This window comes from Saccopteryx bilineata, chromosome X (genome assembly GCF_036850765.1).
Source record: "Saccopteryx bilineata isolate mSacBil1 chromosome X, mSacBil1_pri_phased_curated, whole genome shotgun sequence".
NCBI lineage: Eukaryota > Metazoa > Chordata > Mammalia > Chiroptera > Emballonuridae > Saccopteryx > Saccopteryx bilineata.
In genome coordinates this window covers 133,211,656-133,237,350 of record NC_089502.1, presented here as the reverse complement: position 1 = coordinate 133,237,350, position 25,695 = coordinate 133,211,656, and the positions used below count along the sequence as shown (strand labels likewise).

Sequence of the window (25,695 nt, the reverse complement as noted above, 5' to 3'; positions counted from 1 at the left end):
GACCTGTGGTGGCGCAGTGGATAAAGCGTCGACCTGGAATGCTGAGGTCGCCGGTTCAAAACCCCAGGTTTCCCTGGTCAAGGAACATATGGGAGTTGATGCTTCCTGCTCCTCCCTCCCCCTTCTCTCTCTCTCTCTCTCTCTCTCTCTCTCTCTCCCCTCCTCTCTAAAAATTAATAAAAGTTAAAAATAATAATAATAAAAACTGCCTATATCTCTAACTAAAACTCACTTGAAGCAGAATTTCAAATCAAAATATAACACCTTTATCATTGTCTATAGAATATTTGTCCATCCTGAACATTGAATGTAGACTTCTTCCTCTTAACCACTCTTATTTTTATGTTGATGTTTCTGTTCTTAACCTCAGGTGTATAGCCATTTGTGGGGTGCTTAAGCGGAAGAAAGTGGCAGAACCAAGGAAGTAAAAGTGTTTTATGTATAGATTTGGCTTTTGATGTCTGTCTGTCTTAGACCAACATTAAACTTATAAAGCCCCTGACTCACTGTGGCCTGAGTCAGGTATATACATGTTGACTGATTCTATGTATTTTTCAGAATCTGGTTCAAATTTTAGATGGTGAAATAGTATATGTTAGGGTAAATAGGAATGTTGTTATTCTCTAACATCCTCTCTACCAGAACTTACTTTTTAAAGGTTTTTATACATTTTATTTTTGATATGTAAAGTAATTGCAAAAAAAATCTCTGTACAAGCCACACTGCCTTAAGCCTTCCAAGCCTAATATTTTTGTACCTCTGGATTTTTAAGTTTAAAAACTGTTTTTAAGGACTTTGATATCTAGGGTAAGATTTCTGAAGAGCCCTTAGTGAATCCTGACAGACCTCAGGCCCCTCTAAGCCTGGCGTTTCGTTAACTCTGCCCCCTTCGAATGAGCAGAAATAGAATTAAAGTTAACTTTTTTCACTTTCTAGAACTCAGCAAAAGGAAACAAGGTAACCCAGCTTTGAAGATTTAAAGCTTTGTGGGTTTGCATAGGTTCAGAAGAGAGGAAATCTGGTGCCCTGTGCATATAGAGAAGCAGGCCATTTTAAAGCCTCAGTGGGCCCTAAATCCAGTTTCACCCTTTTATTTCGCTGATATAGGATCTATCTACGCAAGTTGTGAACTTGGAGAAGAGGCACAATCTGTTGAGAAATCTGGAGGTGGGTCCTCTGACTAGCAGGCCCAGGCTCAGTCCCTGCCACTGGCCTGCCTCTATGGAAAGCTCTGGCCGCTGGTTCCTGGGGGCTCTTTCTCGGCCCCCAAAGCGATGCAAGTTAAACTTTTCCAGGGGGGCCCATCATGGGAACAGGAAACCTAACGGGCTGTTTTACCCACATGTTCTCATACACGCGCCCATAAAAAATGGCCGGAATACCGTCACGTGCATTCCACTTCTCTGACTATTGAGATATCCACAGTAGGGAAAAGTAGTGCCAAAAAAATAACTGTATTGTAAAGGTGCCTGCTTTGACTCAAGCAAGTCTGCTAGGCGCCTTGGGAAATCTGGCTTCAGCTCCATATCCAGAGACTTACATAAACCCCCAGAGCATATGGTGACTCTGCCAGCTTGGTAGTTGTACCCGGTTAGTATCAACTCGACTGGAAATCATACTTCAGTTTAAAGATGGACTTTTTGTTTCTTCACTTCGAAATCCTGTATTCTGAATTGCACCCAGCATTTGCCGTAGGATGACTATTTCTAACAGCATAGAAGCAGGCTTCTGAATCCTGTGACCGTGATCTTCCTCTTCTGAGTGATGTGTTCTGCTTCAGGAGTTGACCGTGTTCAGAGGGGTCTGTAGTGTCTTTGGCTTTTTCCTAATAGGCAGATTGCATGGGAGGTTATTTAGTTGCTGAAGTCTAGCAATTAGAAAGAGATTGAAGTTCATCAATAGCTCTTTAAACACAATTCTTTATAATGTGTAATTATGTTTCTGATAATAAATAAACCCTTAAATGTTTTGTAAGTTTGCTGTGAATGATGTGTGTAGGTCCCTAGGCATTCCTTCTATAGGTGTTAATTATGATCACATGTTCTCTATATATGTAGAAGTTTTCTGCATGTCTTAAATTGGTGTTTTTCAACTACCGGTCTGCAAAGGAGTTAACCACCCTGGTGTTGTATGAAGATTATAGACCCAATGATCTTAGTTGAATTTGCTTATGCTCACGGTGATTTCTGCCTTAGCAGTCCCTGAAATAATTCTCCTATTTTCACTGGTCCCCAAGTGTAAAAAGGTTGAAAACCACTGTTAAATTACATTGCTGGCATCTTCATTTCCAGGTGAGAAATGACACAGTACCCCCTCCCACCCCATGCACACAGAGCAGACATTCTTTCAGTGACTCTTAATATTGAACAATTTGAAGGCTTCCAAGGGCTAGAAGTTTCAGTAAGAACACCTTTTTTTTTTCTTTTGCAATTAGTTTATTTGTATCTTATATTGCAGACAGATTCCACCAACGGGGAGAATCCAAGCATCAAGAAATCCCTCTTTCCTCTTTTTAATTCAAAGAATCATTTAAAGCATAGTTCTTCTTTGAAAAAGCTTCCTGTAGTCACTTCACCCATGGTACCCACTTTTACGTATGGTAGCCCTGAAAACTGCTCCAGTAAACTTGTTTTACTGATGACAACAGCATGTGTTTTATTTTCATGGGGTCATATTCTCTTTGTGCTAGTTAAGTACCTGAGCCAGTTCCATAAATTCACTGAGATATAAATTCTTTGCCATTCTGGATTTTCGGAATCAGTTAAGGAGGTTGAAGTATAAAAGGCTGTTAAGCAAACAAACTAGTGAAAGGCTAGTTTGGGTTGTCTGATGAGCCAACTGTCAGCAGACAGTATTCATAAAACCCTTATTTCCTGTAAAGAATTCGATTAACGTTTACAATTCACAAATGTCTTTTTGTTTGGCTCACAAAGTTTGTGAACACTTGGTTGGCGGTTTGTTTCTGTAAAACCAAGTTGAATTGACCAAATTGAGTGAGCTAGCTGGCTCCATGGAAAAACGGCTTCTCTTAGATGGTGATTGCTTTTCTCTTGCCCGGCTCTAGCTTTTGCTGGTCACTTGGTTTAAAGCCGGGGCTTTTGCTTGACATTCGGCATTACTCTCCTGTGTTTGTTTGACCAAAATCTATGAACGGACCAATTGCATTTGTCTGGAATTTGAGGCACGAATTTCCAGCATTGTCATCATTCATAATGCTAGACCCAGATTCTTTACTGGGCAAGTGTCTTGTGATTATGATTCAAGCCATACTTTTCCACTGTGCTACCCTAGAAAACCTGCTAGACTTCTTTGAGTACCACCAAACACAGTGTCTGGATCATTTTCCCAGCAGGAACAAATTTTTGTTTTATTGAACTGGTTCATAACCTAACTGCAATGTGGAATGAGGATACGACAGCAATTCCTGGTACAGCCCAATTTAACTGCTCTCTCTTACAGCAACTAAAACTAACAGCATGGGAATGCTTTAAGGGTTGAGGTGTTAACAAAGCTGCATGATGTCTGCCGATTTTTCCTAATGCAGGGAAAATTATTAAGAGGGCAGCAGAATTTAACTAGCATCACTTGCATTGTGAACATTGGGAGAATTGTGGTTTCTTTTTGTACTGGGTTTTTTTTTCTTTGTGTTTTGTTTTGGGGCTGCTGGGGGGGTTGTGTTTTGTTCTGGTTTGATTTGCTTTTGTTCTCTTCTTGGGTGTGTTTCACATTTAATGAGACTTACCCGTGTGCTGATGGAATCCTTGTCTGTATTCTGCCCTAGGTGCCCAATTCCGAAGGTCCTGATCTTCTGACACTGCAGAAGGCCATTCACTCTGCCAACACCCCAAGCAGCAGGCCAAAAGAGTGGCGTCCTGAGAAGATCGCCGATCTCCAGACCCAAGTGAGTGGCACTTACATCACTCCTAGACTGCTTAGACTTAGTGATTGTCTCTCCTGAGGAGAGGGGGCGGGGTTGAGAAATGTAGTCTCTCAATGTTACAACAAGGCCGAGAATCTCCCCAGGATATAGCCTCGCTATTAGCCAGGTGCATCTTGGGGGTCCAGGTGGATCTTGTGTCAAAGACCCTTGTCCTCTTAGGGAAAAAGGTGAGCTTCCATTTGGCTTCAGCTAGCTGGGGGTGGGGGGGTGGGATTCAGGAATGAAGCAGATGTGGCCCAGCCCACAAATACTCTGTGGCCTAAGAGAGACAGAAATCCATAAATAACCATAATTTGTGGTAACAAGTGAGCAATGCTATTAAATATAAGGGCAGGTGAGAAAAGGTAGTGGGAAGATTAAGGTTTCATTAAAGGATATAGTATATGAATTGACAGATATGTCTTGAAAGACGGATATGATGTTTTCTTGAAAGAATATTGAAACTTTTGAAATCCATACTATTTTTGATAGAAAACAGGGAAACAATTGCATTAGGAAGTACCTAGTGAACATTATGTCTGGTCACATTTCTCTGTCGTAGTGGGGGAATAAGCGGAAACCGAATCCATACATTTTTCAAGTAACTGAGTTTTATCTCCTTTAAATAATTATTTTGATTGGAAAATTTAAAATATTGTATCTTTTCAGTATCCTTTAATGAGCATAGTAACATAATCTAACTTTTTTAACCACGTTTAATACTTTATAAATGCACTATTCCTCTGTACTTGGATTTCTGACAGCCCTCGTGAGGCTCCGAGGCTGTAGGGCTTCTTGTGACTTGGAGGAAGAGGATCCCTGTTTTTATAGGTTTGCTGTTTACTCTTTAATTGTGAGCTGTTACTTAGAGCTGCTGGAAGGTGTTCTCCAAATTTTGACTGTATTTGCCCAATCATTTATATTTTCTACTTCTACCAAACTAATGTAGGCTGGGTGGTGGAAGGGTTATGGCTAACCAGTATCCGAGTTACTGGACATGTATCCAAACAGAGCAGAGGGTTCTGAGTGAGGGGATGATGTTCTAGTCCCAAATTTAAAAAGAAGAGTACAGAGCTTGAGAGCCTGTTCTGTATCACTACTTCTTCTTAAAAAAACTTCTTTTCAGGTAACTTTCTATCTCCAGCTGAGCCCCTATTATTGTAGAGTTGACTCTTGAACAACATGGGGGTTACAGGGGCACCAACCCCCATTCACAATCAAAAATCTGCTCTTAACTTTTGACTCCCCCAAAACTTAAGTTGTCTCTTGAGATTTGCCAGTGGTTGGTTCTAGTGGACACCAAAATCCGTGGATGCTCAAGTCCCCTGTATAAAAATGACATAAATCAGCACATGCAGTCGGCCCTCCACATCCACAGACTCCCAAACACGGATGGAAAATAGTACAGGTATTTGTTGGGGGAAAAATCCATGTACAAGTGGACCCACGCAGTTCAAAGCCATGTTGTTCAAGGGCCAACTGTAATTGCTGAACAGATAAATGTGGTCAGGGCTGTAAGAATCACCAGGAATCTCATTCTGTTATCATACCAATTTCATTAAAAACAAAAACAAAAGAATCCCTTTGAGCACTTACTGTGTGCTGTGTCCTGGGCCACCTGCCATGCCCACAAAGCTTTGTCGGGCAGACTTGGAAAGGCCTGGAGACTGCTTCCCTGGGGGCGAGTTCAGCTCTCAGGCAGTTAGCTCCCTTGGATTTGGGGCTCTGTTCCTTCAGAGCTCATAGTGTTTCTAGAGATCATCAACACTGGATTAAACCTTCGTTGAGCCCGTAAAAGCGTGATCCTTGAACACTGGCAGCCAGAGGTGTCCCAGGGAGGACCTTGAGTTTCAGGGCGTTTTCACATGCCTCTTGCGTTGGTGACCCTCATCACATCCAACATGGAGGAGAGGGGAGGGGGCTGCCTGTCACCAGTGTGGAGCCCACAGAGCATATGGCTTCCAGGACCCTGTGTTGTGCCTGAAACGGCCCCCGGGCCACACAGCGGACGGGCAGGGCAGCCGGCAGCCCATGTTAGGAACTTACAGCCGCCTGTGAGTGAATTGTGCCTGCTTTGCGTTTTTAATGCCCAAATCTTACCCTCCCCCCCACCCAAAAAACAAATAAAACAAATCCCAAAAACGTAAAAGGGCAGAAAGGAGGAATTTGGATTTTGTAGTGTCAAAGGAAAGGGAGACGTGGAAAGATAAAAACAGAAGAGGACAAACAAGACAGCTGAATAAACAGAAATAAAGAACATGGAGGGATAGATAAATGTTATTTTTTATTTTATTTTTATTTATTGATTTTAGCCAGAGAGGAAGGGGAGAGAAACAGGAACATCAGTCCATTGCTGTCTGTGCCCTGACCAGGTCGAACCAGCAACCTCTGCGCTTCGGGCCAATGCTCCAACCAACTCCTGAGCTATCTGGCCAGGGCGTGATACATCAATTTTAGCTGAATGTGTTGCTGCCTAATTGAAGCATTGCATTTTTTTCAGTTTTTCCAGCAGCTAGATATGGTCATGTGGCTGAGCCCTGGCCACAGAAATAAAAGTGGCAGCTTTCTGTGGCACTGTTGTGACGTCTTCTCAAAAGGGAGAGTCACTAAGGGACATGGACAAGAGTGTGGTGGTTGAGAGGGGGAAGAAGGGAGAGGGGGAGGGGGAGGGGCAGAAAGAAACTAGATAGAAGGTGACGGAGGACAATCTGACTTTGGGTGATGGGTATGCAACAGAATTGAATGACAAGATAACCTGGACATGTTTTCTTTGAACATATGTACCCTGATTTATCGATGTCACCCCATTAAAATTAATAAAAATTTATTTATTAAATAAAAAAGGGAGAGGCACATCTCTGCTTTGGCTTCTTCTCACTGGCAGAAGCATGAGGTCCTCCTCCCCCTGTGAAGGTGGGCTGCAGCCAGCTCTGGCTTTCTAGGCTTTTTCATCAAAGGAAAGATAAGCTCAGTCTTGTCTAGGAAAGAATAAAGGAGCAGAGGAGGCTGGAGGAGGCCCTCATTCCCCACCGGGCTGCCTGCCCCGCCCCAAGCCGGCAGCCCCAAGCCGGGTCCCCTGTCTGCTCTTCCCTGCCAGCCCGGGCCTACCCCACCCTCTCCTCCTGTCTTTCAGAGCCAGCCGTTAAAATCACTGCGCAAGCTGTTGCACCTCTCTTCAGCTTCCAATCACCCGGCTGCTGCGGACCCCCGCTTCCAGCCCTTGACCGCTCAACAAGTCAAGACCGCCTTCTCGGAAATCCGGATTCACTCCCTGAACCAGGCCTCTGGCGGCGGCGGCAACATCCGGCAGGAGCCCACGCCAAAGGGCAGGCCAACCCTTCAGTTGCCAGGTCAGATGGACCCTGGTTGGCATGTGTCCTCTGTGACCCGGAGTGCCACAGAGGGGCCTTCCTATTCTGAACAGCTGGGAGCCAAGAGTGGGCCAAATGGGCACCCTTATAACAGAACAAATCGGTCTCGAATGCCAAATCTGAATGATTTAAAGGAGACAGCCTTGTAATGTGTGCCCGGGGCGGGGGTGGGGGTGCACACCAGTGGGGTGGGGTGGGGGGCTGGCGGGAGGGGGCAGTGGGCTGGGCCCGGTGGTAAGCCAGTATTTTCAGCTTTATGAAGGTGTGTGCAATATTGTGCGTGCGGGGCCATGGGCTCCTCACGGCCGCAAATGCCAGTCAGGGATCTTAGAGCCGCAGGGCTTCCTTAGGGACTGCCAGTCTCCGTGGGTCTGTGTGACAGCGGGTAGAGCGTGCCAGTGAGGAGGAAGACGTTCTTGCCAATTTCTCCCCCTTACGTCCCAGCCGTACTGCAATCCCTGCGGGACTTGGGAAAGCCAGGACGTGTTCTGGCGCCGCAAGGGGAAGAAACGCCCGTGTTGACCGATGCCCTTACCACGGACTTTTCTCTGCCTAGGCTAAGTGTGCAGTTTGTTGTAACTCCAGAGTATCCCTTTGAGGGGTTAGCAGATGAACTAACTGTATGTCTTAAATTGTTTTCTAAACTTCCGTATTTGATAGGATTTGTAACATTTATTTATAATTAATATTGTACTGTTCTAATCATACCTTTTGTGTTAAATGTAAAGTTATTTTGAGCTGTTTAGAACATTGTGAGGCAGTGGGACAGCTACAGTAGTTTATATAAACACTAAAACCAGTAACATTTATATATTGCATCAGGAGTATTTTATTCTATATATAAATATATATGATAAATATCTGTCTGTTTTATAAATATAATCATTTAAAGAAAGTATCGTTATGACACTCTGCCATATTTTTATACATTTGTAATATGAAGTGAGTATTATACTTCTAATGAAGGGAGTTGAATTGTGGCTGCATGTGACTGTAACAGTAGGAACCGTGCTCAAGCTGAGGCCCCAGCAGTAGCCTCTAGACACGCTCCTTGGCAGTGGATGGGATGCAGCATCTCCTTCCGAACCCCACAGGGGAGGAAAGGGGGCGAGGCCAGTGAGACCTCCGGCAGGCCTCATCTCTGTCCTCACACAGCTGGATCCTCATGTCCAGGGACATTCCTTGCACCTTAGGGAGAACAGATCTAGGCTTACTCGTGGGTCTTTGTAGAGAGAATATGCTCTTCTACTTAGCATGAGAGTAGAGTGTTGACCAAAGATTTGCTAGCGAACATTCCTAGTTGCGAGGCTGTAAGAGGCCCCTGTCTGCAGATCTGGTGTACCAGCTCTATGTTCCTGAATCCTGTGCACTGTACCAGAGACTCTTGGGGGGGGGGGGGGAGAGACATGTGTGGCATTACTATTTCTAAATACTTGTTTGGTATTGCTCTTTCCAAACATTTAAAAGGCTCCTGAAATAATTCCAGACATGGAGAAAATTGCTATGCCCACTTTTTCATCCTGGAACTGTCCATACATAACAAGGTGAAGTGCGACGTGCGTACACACACACACACACACACACACACACACACTCAGAACACACTTCCCTTCATTTGATCGCCTCCTACTCCCAAGTTCCTCCCAAGTGTCATAAAAGCCTTTGGCCAACAAAGATTATAGCCCTGTGTCTCTTGGGCCATCCTTGGCAGAAATCAACACTATCATCCATCAAAACCATTATTTGGAAGTAGTCTCCTAGCAGTAATATTTTTAAAGGTCCTCTCCTGCCCCTCAGAGAAGTAATGTCTCAGTATTTATTACTTGTCCCAGGATTCCGAGAGTGTCAGCCCCTGAATCAAGTCAGCTGTAACTGAAATGTGCTGTTACTGTTCCCCCTCCCCCATGACTTTGAGAATTGTAGCTCTGATGATTATGAAGATTATAAAGACAAAGTCTTAGTTTCTTTGAAGCTTAAATTGTGTGCATATTGCTTTTTTATATAACTACATAATGATGTGTATTATTATATATAGAGGTCATTTTAAGGTGCTTCTTATTTAATTTAATAAGTATTTGTAATAGGCACTAAAATGAAACTCAACTGGGTACTATGATTGAAACAATTTGACTCAAACCAATAGTTTGCATGCTCTTTGGTTCTTTTTAGATCTTGTTTCTTTCACCAGTTCAGTACTTACTATCCGAGTAGCTCTGAATTCTGGCTTTTCCCAGGCGGCTGCTCAGCTACATAAGGGATGTGGACCCTCAGCAGTTTTTGCCTGAATACTAATGACTCTAAAAGGGTGTGGAACTCTTCTTTTTCATACTGATCGGTACCTTGTATTTCCCCTTGCAAACCAGAAACTACATTTTTTCCTCTGGAAAGACTTCTCACTGTGCTGTGCGCTTAGGAACTGCGCAGCCGCATTGCCACACCGTGGCGTTTGAGGCTCGTCGTCACCTAGCGGCTGGTTTCCCGTGTTTTCATCCTTGCTAACACTGGGATCTCAGATGTTTGCAGATCATTTCTATTCCTGATGGTTCTTCAAAGAAGGGCTAGAAAAATTGCCTTCTACCTAGAGCAAAGTAAACCTGACTGATGAAGAGTCAATACATACTTTTTGTACATTCCCAGATTTGAGCCAGAAAATATCTATAGTGTTTTCAACCCGTGTTTTTGAGGTAGCTCTTCTACCCTTTTCTCAGCTTTTGTCCATTCTGACTCTCATTGTCCTCAGTGAGCTGTGAAGTGAACTACAATCTGCGTTTGTAGCATGCATAATGCTTTTCCTGCTCCCACAGGCGACTGGTCAGGGTTCCTCTCACATCTGACGGGCCCTCTCTTAGCTTTTAACTGTCACTTTCCTCTGTCAGGGAGTTTTCGACCTCACAGAGATTGCCATCCACGACAAGGACTTGATTGAAAGCCACACAAGCTTGCATTTTCTTTAGGAAGGGACAAATGTGTTCTGTTATCTGCCCTAGCTTCCTAAAGAATAAAGAGGTTGAACGAAGGCGTATGAATTACTTTGTTTTATGGAAGTATCACTGATCTCCTTTTGAAAAGAAACTCTGCTTTGCTGTTTCTCTACTTTTGCTTTACTGCCGTCCTCGTTTTTCTCAGAAGTTCCAGTGAACTTGCACTGAACCTTCTTTGGTCTCCATCTGAGGGGTAGCCTCTCTCCGGAGCCCCAGGCTGAAAGGACTCCATACTAAGGGGCTCAAGTGAGCTGTCTCTACAGCAGTGGTTCTCAACCAGAGCTGATTTTGCCTCCCGGCAGCATTATTCTGGAGACAAAGTTGGTTGTTACAACTGGTAGAGGCCGGTGATGTAGCTACACACTCTACATGCGCAGGAACCCCCCACAAACAGAAAACAATCCAGCCCCAATGTCAGCAGTGCTGAGGCTGAGAACCCTGCCTCCCGTACTCTCCCAGTCTGCAGAGCTGGGCTCTGGCCTTGTCTCTCCAGGCTGGGGCACTAAGGGTGTGAATTCTTCAGCATCCCATTATTGATTCTACTGCCACTCTTTTCGAATCCCTGGAATCCTATTGTTAGTTTCCATTGTCTTGGTCCTAAAAGGCACATCCTTTGGGAGGAGACCAGAGTTACTTCACAGGTGTTTGAGAACTTCAATTCTAGTTCAGCATCCTTAGAAAATCTTTCATAGAGCCATGATGCTTATATTTAGAAATGAGCAGCAGCCTGGCAGATTGGCATGATTTCTACCAACTGCTCAAAGGCATCCATGGCTTTTAGCTGTATCTTCCCAGAAGAAAATATCTTTGTTTTTCATTTAAGTCATTTACTAGCTCTTTACAAATATTGGCATATGACAGACCGATTAGAAGCAGCAATCTCTGTACTGGTGGTTGTGATGCGACTGTTATAGGAGTGTTTGTGCTGTGTGCTTCGGTCAGGTCTGTTCCCACACCTGCTTTAAGACTCACCGTATGCAGCTGTGCTTTCATTCTAAGCTCAGAGCTACGCTGGTTAGTTTCTAGTCACATCATGTATTTAATATGAAGTATGTTGTGGTTGTAGAGTTAGCCAGTTTAGCATGTTCCTAATCTGAAAATAGTGGACCTCTCTAGGAAATGCCACCCCATTTTCCAGTCCCGTCGCCTCTTAGGTAACGTCATAGCATCCTTCCTTCTTAAACTAGCTTTTAGAGTAAATAAGGAAAAAAGCCATTTGTTTTCTTCTAGCTATGTATTGAGAATGACTCATAAGTGTACAGCTTTTCTTAAAGGCCAGAGGATTACTTCTCAAGTGCGTAGAAGGCGCTCTTTATTTCTGTTCACCTAGGTTCTGGTGGCGACCCAACTTTGAGCAAGGGCAGTCACTCATTGCGACTTACTCCTAGAGCTCAGCTAGGACTCAGAAATCTGCATATTCTCTCCTGATCAGAACACTTTTTTCCGGAGAGCACTGCTTTTATACCTAGAAGTTCATTCCTTCCTGCATTATAGTGAGATACTGAGCTCCGTGCCAGCACTGAGAGCCACAGACTCATACTTTTGTGAACTGGGAATGTGGTATGATACACTGAACCAAGTCAGAAAATACTGAAATATTTCCTTACCTCCTTCAGTTCATCACTAATGAAGTGTGTAGACAGAGAAGACTTATTTACACTTCGAAACAAATGGTTTCTTTAAAGGGGGCAGCAGCAAAGACAGTACAAATGTTAACACGTGTCCTGTCGCTAATCCCCAGGACCAGACTCTCACGAGAAGATTCTCTCAGAGCCCTAAAGGGCCACCTTACAAAACAGAAACTTGTAAGTGGTTCGGATTCCTTCCTTTCGCATCTTGACCAGCTGAGATACAGAGTATCTTGAGGTCTGACTCAGCTGGGTGAAAAGTTCTTTCTTAGAAACCATGAGTAAATACAAGACACCGAAGCTGTGACAGGACGAGGCCCTCGTGGTCCGCTCCACACACGTGGTGAAAGCGAGGTAGCTAGGAAACCGGGCCTGCTGCCCTGTTGTACTCGATCTCTTCTTTTTTTAATTGAATGTACTATAAAAGATCATAGGCTTCTGTGCCGAGTCAGTTACTACATGAGTATTCATTTCTCATAGTGCTTCGTTCATTCATTAGTGTTAGGCCTGGTCCTGACTCTACCTTTTTCCACTCCGGGCACTGACCCACCCCCCTTTCGTGTATTTCCTATAGGCTATTAAATATGATCACAACCTGCCTTGTATTTTCATCCACTAACTGTTGACTCCCAAATTTGAGGGAGGTGTGTCGTTTGTTTTGCCAGAAAAACTTTGTAATAGTTGCACGTTGGATTTCCAGGGCCAGAGAGCTGCGTCAGTGAAACTGGTTTCACTTCCAAGGCCCTCATTACCTACAAGGTTAAGCTCTCTGAACCCCATTTGATCCTTGGGTCGTATTTTGATCCTCCTTTGGAATCTGAAAAAAAAAAAAATCGGTATCCGTGTTGTGTGCAGATTAGAAGTTGCCTTGTTTGTTACTCTTCCAGCGCAGAATATCAGGGAGAAAGAGGCCTTATCTGTTCCTCCATCCCCTCCGTTTGACAGACTGCTAAGAATTCCTCAGGACTTCCTTTGCTTGGGGATTGTATTGTACTTTCCCGAAAGCCTGATCTGATTCATTTCAGGCATAGACAGGCTTGTCCTAGTGTTCTGCTTCAGGGTTAATCAGACGAAACCCAGGAATAGAAAGGGTAGATGCCTTGACTTTTGTCCCTTGTTGGGGATTAAAGTGTTTATCGCCAGAGTTGTCAAAAGCTCCAGTTACAAAGCATTCAGAGGCTCAAGGAAAAAAAGATGCTTTTCCTTCCGGAGGACTTTGAAGTTCTCCACAATGGCTGAGCTTTTCCGAAGTGGAAAGCGGAATTGGTGCAGAATTCGTTTTCACTAGCAGGACCCGATGGATGATACTAGCCCTCTCCGTTTCTTCTCCCTCTTCTTGTTTCCTCCTTGGTCACTGATGGAGTCAGGCTGGAGGGGTAATGCTGTGATTGCAAGAAGTCAGTTCTCACTGGAAACTTAGATTGATTAACAGAAACAATTAAACCAAACAAAATAGTGGCCCCTAATTCCTATCTCCAAGAATTGCTTTTGTGCCATTTTGAATTCAGGTAGTTATTCTGTATATACTTAGACGACATCTCTGGGAAGTTTGAAGGTGGTATGTGGGAAGACACAGGGCAGGGTGACTTTGAGAACCCTGCTCATGCATGAAAACAAACAGGGATGAGCCAGAATGATGTAACATCCAAATCTGTGGCAGTTGAAGAATCAGTGGAAATTCTTAATTGCACAGACTTTATAAATCCATAACGCAAAGTGTAATTCCATACTTTTTACTGTGGCAAGGGTGTGCTGTGGTGTTAACCTTTTTAATTTTTGAATCCAAACTGAATTTCAAGTGTTGAATATTTAAATTCCTCACAAGCTAACTATGAACCATTTGTAAAGTGTTTCTATAACTCTTTGTATCATGTGTTGGTACATCTTATCAAGTTTTTTCTGGCATGTGTTCCATTCTGAACTTCTGTACAATTTCTATCGTTGCTGTAAATAGTATACAAATATCTATTCCGTGGTAACCTTAATTATCAGCATGAAATGGTTAATTTTTACTGAGCACAATGTATTTTTGAATGGATCTTCCCAAATGTCTTTAATAAATGCAGATTTTGCACTGACTGATGTGATCGCCAGGCCAGCCTCGAGCACTGTTGTCCTCGGGCGTGAATCACAAGCAGCTCGCAGTCAGTTCCTTCTTTGTAAAGAACTTGTTGGAATTCAAATGAGGGATAATGGGCCTTTGAAGTTGGAATCTGTTTAAGGGATCAAGTTAATGTAAAGCAGGGCAAATCCTGTTATTTAATGATGTTGATAATTCTTTTGTATTTATAAAGCTTTTTTCCCCCTTCTGGCATTTTGAAAACTGGTTTCTTTTACACTCTGGTGTTGTCTCCTTTGCACATTCCTGTTCACTTGGTGGGGCGGGGAAGATGGGGGAGGGTGGGGGGAGGAGAGGGGAGAGGATGTTGTGGGGGGAGGGTAGGGGATGGTGGGGGAGGGGGAGAGGATGGGGAGGACAGGGCATGGGGGGAGGATGGAGGGGGGCGGGGGTGGCGGTGGGGGGTAGAGGGAGGATAGGGAAGATGGGGAGGGTGGGGGGAGGATGGGGGAGGGGGAGAGGATGGGGAGGGTGGGGGGAGGGGGAAAGGATGGGGAGGGTGGGGGAGGGGAGAGGGTGGGGAGGGGAGGGGGAGGATGGGGAGGGGGAGAGGATGGGGAGGGTGGGGGAGGGGAGAAGATGGGGAGGGTGGGGGAGGATAGGGGGGAGGATGAGGGGGATAGAGGAGGGGAGGAGAATGGGAAGAGATGCTCACTGGCCTCCTGCTCAGAGCTGTGGAGAAAGCGAAGAGGGACAGCTTAATGAAGGTTTCTTTGTGTTTTAGAGCAAGGGGTTGGCAAACGTTTTCTGTAAAGGGCCAAATAGTAAGTATTCCGGCTCTGGGCTACTGGGACTACTCAGCTCCGCCATGGTGGTGCAAGGCAGGCAGCATTTGTCGTTGGAGGGCGTGGGGTGTGTCTGTATTCTAGTAAAACCACAGAAACAGGCCAGGCGCCAGACTTACTAAGCTGTTCTAGGCCTTCACTCTTGTCTTTAAGGATAAGAAGGGCTATAAATGCTCGGTCAGGGAGGACAGAACTTAAATCTTGTGAAAACACATCTAAATATTCTCCAGCTTTACCTTTCTAACACCAGTAGCTAAAGTTCAGTGCATGGAATTCTTATAAGCACTGTGCCACCAACTTCTTTGCCCCAGGTGTCTCCTTAACTCATAGATACGTATGATTCCAATTATAGTTTTTATCGGTCTTGATAAAAAGTATCTGGGGCTTGTATTTTTTTTATGTTCATAGCACTTTACTACAGCCGAGCACAGTGCCAAGTGTTTTATTATTACATTTACTTTTCACAACAGCGCAATGAAATGGGTTGTGTCCCCATTTTGTAGATGATAAAATTGAGGTCTGTGGCCTTAACATGAACTCACCCAAGCTCAGCTAGCTAGGATTGGAGCCGAGTCTGTGCCCTTTGACACTGCTACCCAGCGCACTTGCTGTGCCGCCACGTATAGAGACTGACATGGGCTTCATGACACGGGCGATCCGCGCACCACCTCTCCTCCCGTCTCCCAGCAGTAGCAGCTAGTTTGATTTGCGAATAGAGCATTCTCTGAAACAAGTCACCAGAGGTCCAGAGACTGGTGAAGTAGTTCTAAGCACAGGGTCTAGAGTCAGATCGCCTGAGTGGAATCCTACATCTTGTGTGGCTTTAGGCCAGTTACTGAACTTTTCTATGCCTCAGTTCCTTATCCGTAAATGGAAATAATAATAATAATGATACCTGCCTCATAAGGTTGCTGTGAGGACTTGATGAGATGATAACCTGCGAAGCACTTGATCGATTCTCAGTATATACGAGCTATTGCAACATCACTGCCAGGGCTTGGGCCCGGTCGGCAGCGCTGCGAGGTTGAAAAGGAACGCACTGAACCTCAACTTCCAGTTATGGAGAGCCCATTAAACACCTTAAGTCCTGGGTCTTATTTGATCCTCACATCCCTGTGAAATTGTCCAGGTTAAGAACCATTGTGACTTGCAGTCACGTGGAGCAGTGGCCCTTCCAGCCAGCTGTCCATTCATACAGGCCTCAGCAGTCCCCGTCTGGGAAGACAGAGAGATGGGCTTCTGGCAACCTGTGTTAAAGGTTCGCTTTAGCTGTGCAATCTTCTGGGCTCTGAGACTGGATACAGAGTCACTTTTATTTGGAAATACCTTGGCTTTGTCCAGTAGCTTCCTCCCACGCCGAATACCAAAACCAGCTCAGACTTTTTTCTTTATCTTGGCAACACTTACTGCAAATTCTTTCTGTTGTTCATTGCATTTAATTTAGTTGTTTCAAATTCTCCTGCAATAGGCCCTGGCCAGTTGGCTCTGTGGTAGAGTGTCAGCCAGATGTGTGGATGTCCCAGGTTTGATTCCCAGTCAGGGCACACAGGAGAAGCACCCATCTGCTTCCCCCACCTCTCCCCCCTCTCTTCCTCTCCCACAGCCATGGCTTGCTTGGTTTGAGCACATTGCCCCCCCCCCCAGGTGCTGAGGATGGCTCCATGGAACCTCTGCCTTAAGCACTAAAAATAGCTCCGTTGTGAATATGGCCCCAGATGGGCAGAGCATCAGCCCCAGATGGGGATTGCCAGGTGGATCCTGGTCGGGGTGCATGCTGGAGTCTGTCTCTCTATATCCCCTCCCCTCACTTGGAAAAGAAGAAAAAAAAACTACTGCAATATGTTATCTATATTTTACCACAATTTAAAAAAATATATACCTGACAAATGTAGACCATACTCTTACATTTCAGAAAATGAAAGTAAACATGTTAACATAAGGTAAAAGAATCAATGTTTGCTACACTATATATGTATATTTTAATTGGAAGTTTCCCCCACGAAAGAACTAATACTGCAAACATAGTTCATGTGTTTAATAGCAAAATTCTCTTAAGCTTCAGATGTCCCTCAATAAAACTTTTATTTTTATACGTTCTATGAATTCAATGAAGTAAAAAATTCATATGCTGTTGTAAACAAATTATCTACAGATAAATGTTTTATGGATTTCAGTATCTCGTTGTTTATTAAATTCTGAAGTATTGAGCAATTTCCAATGTGAAATCTCAGCTTACTTCTTTGAAAAAATTGACAAGGTGATCCTAAAATCTATATGGGAATTCAGGGGACACAGAATAGCCAAAACAATCTTGAAGAAGAACAAAGTTTGGAGGACTCACACTTTTTAATTTCAAAACTTACTACAAAGCTACAATAATGAAAACAGTGTAGTGTTAGCATAAGGATAGACATGTAGATCAATGGAGTGGCATTCAGAGTCTAGAAATAAAACCTTAACCTTTATGTCATTTTTTTTTTCAATTGAGATGCCAAGGCCATTCAATGGGGGAAAAATAGGGTGTGTTTTTTGTTTTGTTTTTTTTGACAAATGGTGCTGGACAACTGGATATCCACATGCAAAGAATGAAGTTGGACCCCTATTTCATACTGTGTACAAAAATTAACTCAAGATGGATCAGAAATCTAAATGTAAGAGGTAAAACTATGAAACTCTTGGAAGAAAACATAGGTGTAAATCTTTAGGATATCAATTGACAGTGTTTTCTCAGCTACGACACCAAAAGCACAAGCAACAAAGAAAAAAATAAACTGGTCTTCATCAAAGTTTCAAATGTGTGTCTCAAAGGACTCCATCAGAAAGAAAAAAGATGCCCTGGCCAGTTAGCTCAGTTGGTTAAAAGCGTCCTGAAATGAGAAGGTTGTGGGTTCAATACCTGGTCAGGGCACACACAGGAAGCAACTAAAGAATGCACAATTGAGTGGAGCAACAAATAAATGCTTCTTTTCCCCCACCTCGCTCTTCCCCCTCCTCTCTCTGTCTCTAAAAATCAGTAAAAATGAAGCCCTGGCAGGATAGCTTGGTTGGTTGGAGCATCGTCCCAGAGCGTGGAGCTTGCTGGTTCAGTTCTCGGTCAGGGCCCATACTGGAACTGTTCGATGTTCCTGTCTCTCTCTCTCCCTGCATCTCTTAAAAAAAAAAAAAAAAGGAAAATGACAACCCACAGAATAGGGGAAGATATTTGTGGATCATATGTCTGATAAGGGAATTGTATCTGAAATGAAGAACACAACTCAATAATGAAAAGAGGGCCTGAATTTAAAATGGGCAAAGGATCTGAATAGACATTTTTCCAAAGAAGTATACAAAAGGACGGTAAACACATGAAAAGATGCTTAGCATCATTAGCCATGGGGAAATGCAAATCAAAACCATAAGATACTACTTCATACAACTCAGGATGGCTATATTAAAAAAGACAGATAATAACAAGCGTAGAAATATCCGAGCTCTAAGAGACTGCTGGTGCGAGTGTAAAATGGTACAGCCGCTTTGGAAAATCATCTGACAGTTCCTTCAAAGTTTAAACATGGTTACCATATGACACAGCAATTCCCCTCCTAGGTATCTAGAGCCGAGACAAATGAAAACATACATCTGCACAAAAACTTGTACACAGTTGTTCATAGCAGCATTCATAATAGCTAAAAACATGGAAATAATCCAAATGTCCATCAGTGGATGAATGGATAATATAATGTGGTCTATCCATACAATGGAATGACATTCTGCCCTAAAAAGGAATGGAGTATTAAGACATGCTACAACATGAGCGAACCTTAGAAACAGTTCATCGAAATAACCGACAGAAGGGCTACATGTTGTGCGATTCCATTTATGAGAGATGTCCAGAACAGGCTGCAGAGACAGAACTCCATCAGCGGTCGTCTGAGGCCGGGCCAGGCTAGTGGACTTGAGGAGTGATAGCTAATCGGAACGAGATTTCTTTATGGGGTGATGAAATTGTTTACAAATCGTGATGATTGCTCAACTCTCAATATACTAGAAGTCATTGGATTGTACACTGTAAATGGGCGAAATTTGTACGGTACATGAACTTGATCTCAATAAAGCTGTTCCCAAACAAAAATTTCCAACATGAGTAAGTATTTGGAGAACTTTCATCCGTGCCTCGCACCATTTCATTCATTTTTCCCCTTCGCCGGATTTCCCTCCTGTGCTTGGAATGTCACGTGCTCACGTTGGCTTTTCTTGGACAGAGCATGCCATGGTAAAAGTTCATTTAACTTCCAGTTAAGGTAGCATATCCAATCAGGCGTTCTGTTCAAAATGCATTTGTCCGTGTGCTCTAAGACCAGAGAAGGATTTTGCCCCACCCTGAATTGATTTGTTCATATTTGAGAGAAGGTGGGGCCGGGAAAAGCACTTTTCTGGGTTCAAGCATACAGCCGGGGGGGGGGGGTAGAAAGAGGCTGGGTTAAATATGAAGCTGCTCTAAGCCCAGCGACACCAGGAAAGACATTGGGGATTTCAGGAGGCCGCGCACGCCCAGGGAAGGTGGATGTGATGGCGGGATGGGGTAGCGTGAGTCAGTCACAGGGCCTCGGCATTCGGAAACAGTAACCCGGGAGATGAGCTGCTGCAAGGGCTGTACTACAGCAGGGCTAGCGGAGTCTTGGATTCCTCAGTCCCGGTGGAGGGCCCCCATCCTCTGATTCCGCCCCCTCTCTGCTCCTACTTTCAAATCCTCTCCTGCCCACACACCATGCCATTAGCCCTTCCCAGGAAAGGACCGGAAAACTCGGGCTGAGCTATAAATGACAAGGGAGATTAGCCTGTCCTTCCCCAAGCTCTCTGCTTAATGAGCTTTTCTCCAGGAGGGGAGGGCCAGGCCAATTCTGGCCTGTTCTTCCCAAGGAGGTTGCAGCATTAGAAACAGGCAGGTTTGGGTGTTTCAAGGCAAGGGGGCAGAAGTTAGAAGGTAGGCTCACCAGGCATCACCACCTCTCCCTCCTTAGGACATAGGTCCTGACCGGTTCATACAAAGCTAATGAACTCAACTAGTGGGCCTCCTCCGGGGCCAACTGTTTGCAAAATGTTAAGCTTATTGAAAACGGTAGTCCTAGGGAAATTCTGGGGTGCCTTCTCATTTGGGATTCCTAAATATAGGGGAACTTGGCTACTTACACGTGCAGCCTGTCCTGGGAATTCACCTAAATAGTGACCACAGCCTGGGATAATTTGCCGGAATGGGTTGCAGAATAGCACTATATGTAAGGAGAGCTCTGAGATCCCCTAGTCCCTGTGAACATGGGGGTCAAAGCTTAGCAGGGGAGGCCCTCCCCCCTGGGACCTTTGGTTGTGTGCGGCTCTCAGGAGACGGGACATGGGCTCACATCCACTGTCCTCATCTCTGCTACCCAGTCATCCCGAAACCTTCTATTCTGTGTACCGTCACCCCAAAACCTTTTACTCTGTAGCAGCACTCTGTAGTCCTAAACAGTCATTATTCAATGAAAACTTAGCTAAGAGAAGGCGCAAGCTTGCTCCCCCCGTTGCATTCAAAGGCAGGCTTTATGAAACATAATGTTCCTGCTTCGAATATAGTAAAGCAAAAGGAATTTCAGATTTCCAGGGCTGCTTTGTGTCCCTCTTCTCCGGGACTATACCTTTCACAATGCCACTGTGGCTAAACAAAAAAAGAAACCAAAAAAACAAACAAAAACCCAATTGGGAGCAGCAAAGGACTCCTGCGACTTAGGCTTTTGTCTGAAAATTGTTTTTAGGGACATGTTCTTTGTTCTTATTTTCTTTGGCCCTGAGCGGGGAGTATGTTTATTTTTCTTTTACTTTTTTTCGGTGAAAGTGGAAACTATATCTTTTAAAAAGGGAAAGAAATATTGTCTACCTAGCTCTTCATTGAACAGAGCAAGCAAAATGCAGTCCCGTTTGTTGCGCTGGGGCGCCGGGCCCTGCCCCCAGGGCTGCCCCTCCCGGTGGCGTCAGGCGCACTTGCTGACGCACTCCAGCAGCTCCATCCGGATGGCGATGCGGACGTGCCAGCCCAGTGGGATCAGCCGGATGAAGCGGGCGATGATGGGTGGCCGCAGAAGGTTTTGGACTGTGGACGTTCTGTCCGAGTTCCCATAGAAGACCTAAAGAAAGGAGTGAAATCCTGTCACTGTCACAGCAGGGGAGGGGAAATGAAGCAGGATTCCTGTCTGCAGCTGGTCCTAACTTTTTTTTTTTTTTTTTTTTTTTTTGCATTTTTCTGAAGCTGGAAACAGGGAGAGACAGTCAGACAGACTCCCGCATGCGCCCGACCGGGATCCACCTGGCACGCCCACCAGGGGGCGATGCTCTGCCCACCAGGGGGCGATGCTCTGCCCCTCCGGAGCGTTGCCATGTCGCGACCAGAGCCACTCTAGCGCCTGAGGCGGAGGCCACAGAGCCATCCCCAGCGCCCAGGCCATCTTTGCTCCAATGGAGCCTTGGCTGCAGGAGGGGAAGAGAGAGACAGAGAGGAAGGTGCAGCGGAGGGGTGGAGAAGCAAATGGGCGCTTCTCCTGTGTGCCCTGGCCGGGAATCGAACCCCGGTCCTCCACACGCTAGGCCGACGGCTGGTCCCAACTTTTAACTGCAAATTCTCAGGAAGCGGTTAAAGCACAGAATTTGCAGATGCCCCACAAAATCTGACCTGGAGTGGTTGTTACCACCTGCACGCTCTAGCCTCTCTGAGTCTGGAAATATCTAGAACTGCATGGTCCAGTAGGCTAGCCAGTAGCTGCATGTGGCTATTTAAATTTAAATGACTTCAAATTAGATAATAGTTCACTTCCTCACTCACACCAGCCTCACACACAACAGTGCTCAATAGCTAATGTGAGGCGTGGCTGCCATATTGGACACTACTGATATTAACATATCCGTCATTAAAGAGAGTTCTTTTGGATTGCATGAATTTTTTTTTAAATGCCTCTTGATTCTTAGCACCAATTTTGTGTTTTAATTCTTTGCATTTTGACAAGAATTTCGAAAAGGACCGTGTGACCTAAGAGGAATGTTCTCATGTTCCGAAGGTATCGAGAAAGTGAGGCTGAAGTAGCAACTCGTAAGCGGATTCTGCAGTCGTTAGCTAAAGCTTAATGTCGTGTCTCTACATCGATACAATAGCAAGTGCTTTTCATACACTGGAAAGTGTTTTCTAAAAGAAGAAGACACACTAGAAGGAACTTTCTGGAAGGAGGAGGGCGGTGCCCAAAGAAAAAGGGTTTGTTTTGTTGTTTTCAAGGTATAACCTGGCATGATACAGTGTGTAAAACATAAAAGGCGTAGTGTTTGCCTATATTTCCAAAGAAATCATTCTTTTCACTCTTTCCAGAGTCATGGTGTTCTGCCTGATGACACTGGAACATTTCATTTCCTTCTGGTATTATTTTCAGAAAAAATATGACTGCCGCATTGGTCTTATCCATACACACACACACACACAAAAAAAAAGGACCTCAAATGCCATGACCTTACCTTTCTTCCCAGTAACAACACCCCGCGTCCCTGTCTCTGAGCTGTTTGCCCTTGAACCTATTCAAGTCAGAAGCCAGGTGAAGAGGGAGGGCGGAACAGGCTCCTCCAGCCTGCACAAGCGCCCAGAGTGGAGTGCGTCTTTGCAAAGAACATCAGGCCTTCAGAAATGCAGTGCTTGAAAAGAATTCCCATATCTTTTTGAAAAGCCAATAAGAGCAAAACTGGAATAAAATGTCCTAGTATCAAGATGCTTTTACCTATTATGTTCAAATTCTTCAAGATCTCAAGCCATGAATGTCTTGCTATACTAATTGGCATCAGAGAGGACAAAGCCTTCTGATTTTCAGCTGTGCACGTCTACTTAACCTGATTAAATTTCCAGATTAGCTGGGGGATGTCCTCACAGGCAAAAGGGCAGTTAACATTTCCAGATAGGTAGTAAAATTTCCAGATAGGTAGTACAATCATCATAGGTGTATATAAACATTATGCACAGAGAGAGAGAGAGAGAGAGAGAGAGAGAGAGAGAGAGAAAGAGAGAGAGAGAGAGAGAGAGAGAGTATTGTGTCCAGTCTATGGTGAACAAGAGTTGGGTGTTGGCATTCAGAGATTACTGGCATATAATGGTTTAAGGGCCTCTGTGTCTGCACTCTTGGAGTTGTTTTAAACGTTTCTGTACTTTAGTAGCTGGGTTGTCCAGAGCTTCCCAGCTGTTGGTTTCAGTCAATAACTGAGGACCTAATTGCCTCAGTAATAGATCAAGTCAAACCTATGCAACCAAATGTTCAATGATCCAATGAATTTTAAATAGGTCAAATGGCTGCTTTTGATTATTCAAGCAACTCTATGCTGATGTGAGAGTTCAGACAAAGATTTCTCTTGCATGTAAGAGTGGCACTCATTTGCAAACAAACTGCTAGGCACCAGAGATAGAACAAGAAAGACACCTGCCTTGGGGTCAGCGCTCTGACAGAGGGTGGTGACAGGAACACAGGGACACTGGAGGAAGGAGAGTCCCAGAGAGTGTGAGCTAAGGTGACTTGGGGTGTGCCCTGCTTACCCGGTTATTTCCAGTCTGGTCCTTGTAGTAAATCCAGTTCAGGCTCTCATCGGTTCTGTACTGCACACTGTATTTGGTCATCCACTCATCAATGTCACAGCGACCCTGGGTGAGGATCCCCGAGATCACCTTGACCTCCTTCAGATCTATCTGTAACCACTGGCTGCTGTCCTGGAACTTGGAGAGCCAGGAGCACCTGCCAGGGACATGGCAAAATCACCAGGAGCCCTTCCCCAGCAGTTCCTCTGAAGAGTCTGGAAGCGCTGTCCTGTGAGGGGATGCCAGCATCTGTAGAGCCCCTCTAAGCTTGGACTGAGCTGCAATCTGGGAATCACTCACAGGCTTGCATCCAAGAAGTGCCCAGCTTCTGTGATATTTGCATCCTTCTCTCTCTCCCTGCACCGCCACCGCCAGGGGAAAAATTGTCACATTCGACAAATTCCTCAGAGAGATGCCTTCATGTGCAGCTGAAATCACCTCGGGGGCATGGCTGAGCACAGCTCTCTTCAATGCCTGCTTCTTGCACCCACCAGTGCCCTTCCCTTTTCATTAGTCTTTCCTGACACTTCTTTCACCACAGCTTTTGTTTTTCTTTCATTTCACTCTCTATATACATATCTGGTCTCCTTCAGCCGCTGTCATGGGTGGCTTTCAGGGAGTGTCCACCGTGTGCAGCGCACTGAGCCGAGTGGCTCTGGGTGGCCTTTTCACAAGCTAACCAACCTTGATGAGACTGATATGTTTTTTAGCTAAATCCCTCATAAATTGTGGAAACCTATAGCTCTCCCACTTTTATTTTTTAAAGATTTGATTTATTAATTTTACAGAGAGGAGAGAGAAGGCTGGGAAGTGAGAAGTATCAACTGCTAGCTGCCCCACTTGAGTTGTTCATTGATTGATTGCTTCCTGTATGTGCCCTGACCGGGCAAGCCCAGGGCTGTGAACTGGTAACCTCAGTGCTCCAAATTGATGCTCTATCCGCTGCACTTCCATATGCCAGGCTGTAGCTCCCCCACTTTCTTATTGTGTATTAATTACTTTCTCAGAACTCAGTCCTTGAGTACTTTCTCTTCCAATTCCAGACTTGCTCCTTGGAAGCTCTATTGCAAACCTTTTCTAAATTTCAAATCCTGAAAATCAATTGCTAGCTAGCCAACTTCTCCTGGATGCCTTAGACCAGTGGTAGTCAACCTGGTCCCTACCGCCCCCTAGTGGGCATTCCAGCTTTCATGGTGGGAGGTAGCGGAGCAACCAAAGTATAAATAAAAAGATAGATTTAACTATAGTAAGTTGTTTTATAAAGATTTATTCTGCCAAACTTAGCGGAAATCCAACGTAAAGTACTTGGTAAGTAATTATTATTATATGCTTTCACTTGCTGTAACTCTGCTTTATAAATTTTATAAAGTAAAGTTTCTTCCCTACTTTATAAATCACCATGACTGTGGAACTGGTGGGCGGTTAGAAAATTTTACTACTAACAGAGATACAAAAGTGGGCGGTAGGTATAAAAAGGTTGACTACCCCTGCCTTAGAGCATCTCAAATAAAACAAGTCCAAAAGTGAGTTTCAAATTATCCTCACCCCAACCCAACCCCTCCTTCTGCTGCTCATGTCTCTAAATGCAACCCCTGTCTTCCCAGGTTTTCATGCCAGCACTCTGAGAGCCATCCTTGTCCCTCTTCCTCTCTGTCACATCATATAGCCAATCCGTCTGTTGGCTCCATCTCTGTGTTTCTCACAGTCATCTGCTTCTCTCCAGTTCATGGCTGCCACCCAAGCCCTCAGTTTCACCTGGACTGCGCCACAGTTTAGTCTCCATGGATTTACTCCTGTCCTCCAACTCAACAGCTCTCCCCACAGGAGCCAGAGGGTTTTTCTCCTAAGCACAGATCTGATTGTGATATTTCCCAACTTCAGATGTTTCTCTCATTGTCTCCCAATAGCCTCTTCCCATCTCCCTTTAAAAATAGGACCCCTGCGTTTTATCTGGGCAAATGGCCACTGAGCTAAGGTCACATGCCTTGTCATCCTTGCAGCTAGGTGGGGCCACCAGACGAAATTCTGGTCAATGGTATGTGGGCAGAAGTGGCCCATAGGATTACGTGTGAACCCTTAAAGGGAAAGGGAGTGCGCTCTGCTCCCCTTTTCTCTCTGCTGACTAGAATGTGGCTATGACAATGGAAGCTGCTGCAGCAGCCATTCTAGGTCCCAAGATGGAAGCTTCGTATTAAGGGTGACAGAACCAGGAAGGCAGACTCTGGACCCCCGAGAGCATGCAGCTGCTGTAACAGCTCTAGACTATGTAATGAAACTTTCAGATGAA

The 25,695-nt window shown here is 44.7% G+C and overlaps 2 protein-coding genes across 2 annotated transcripts in view; one reads left to right on the top strand and one right to left on the bottom strand.

Moving 5' to 3' along the window:
* The window catches only part of CDKL5 (cyclin dependent kinase like 5), a 209,556-nt gene that overhangs the window by 176,781 nt on the left and 7,080 nt on the right, over positions 1-25,695 (top strand). The window contains exons 17-18 of the mRNA XM_066249429.1: positions 3,782-3,901; positions 7,053-7,269. Of these exons, the coding sequence (XP_066105526.1) occupies positions 3,782-3,901; positions 7,053-7,269 (337 nt within the window). The remainder of the gene's footprint in view (positions 1-3,781; positions 3,902-7,052; positions 7,270-25,695) is intronic.
* The window catches only part of RS1 (retinoschisin 1), a 31,852-nt gene continuing 23,517 nt past the window's right edge, over positions 17,361-25,695 (bottom strand). Inside the window, exons 5-6 of the mRNA XM_066249432.1 lie at positions 23,370-23,565; positions 17,361-20,940 (exon numbers count right to left, since the gene is read on the bottom strand). Coding sequence (XP_066105529.1) covers positions 20,788-20,940; positions 23,370-23,565 — 349 coding nt within the window. The 3' untranslated portion in view covers positions 17,361-20,787. The remainder of the gene's footprint in view (positions 20,941-23,369; positions 23,566-25,695) is intronic.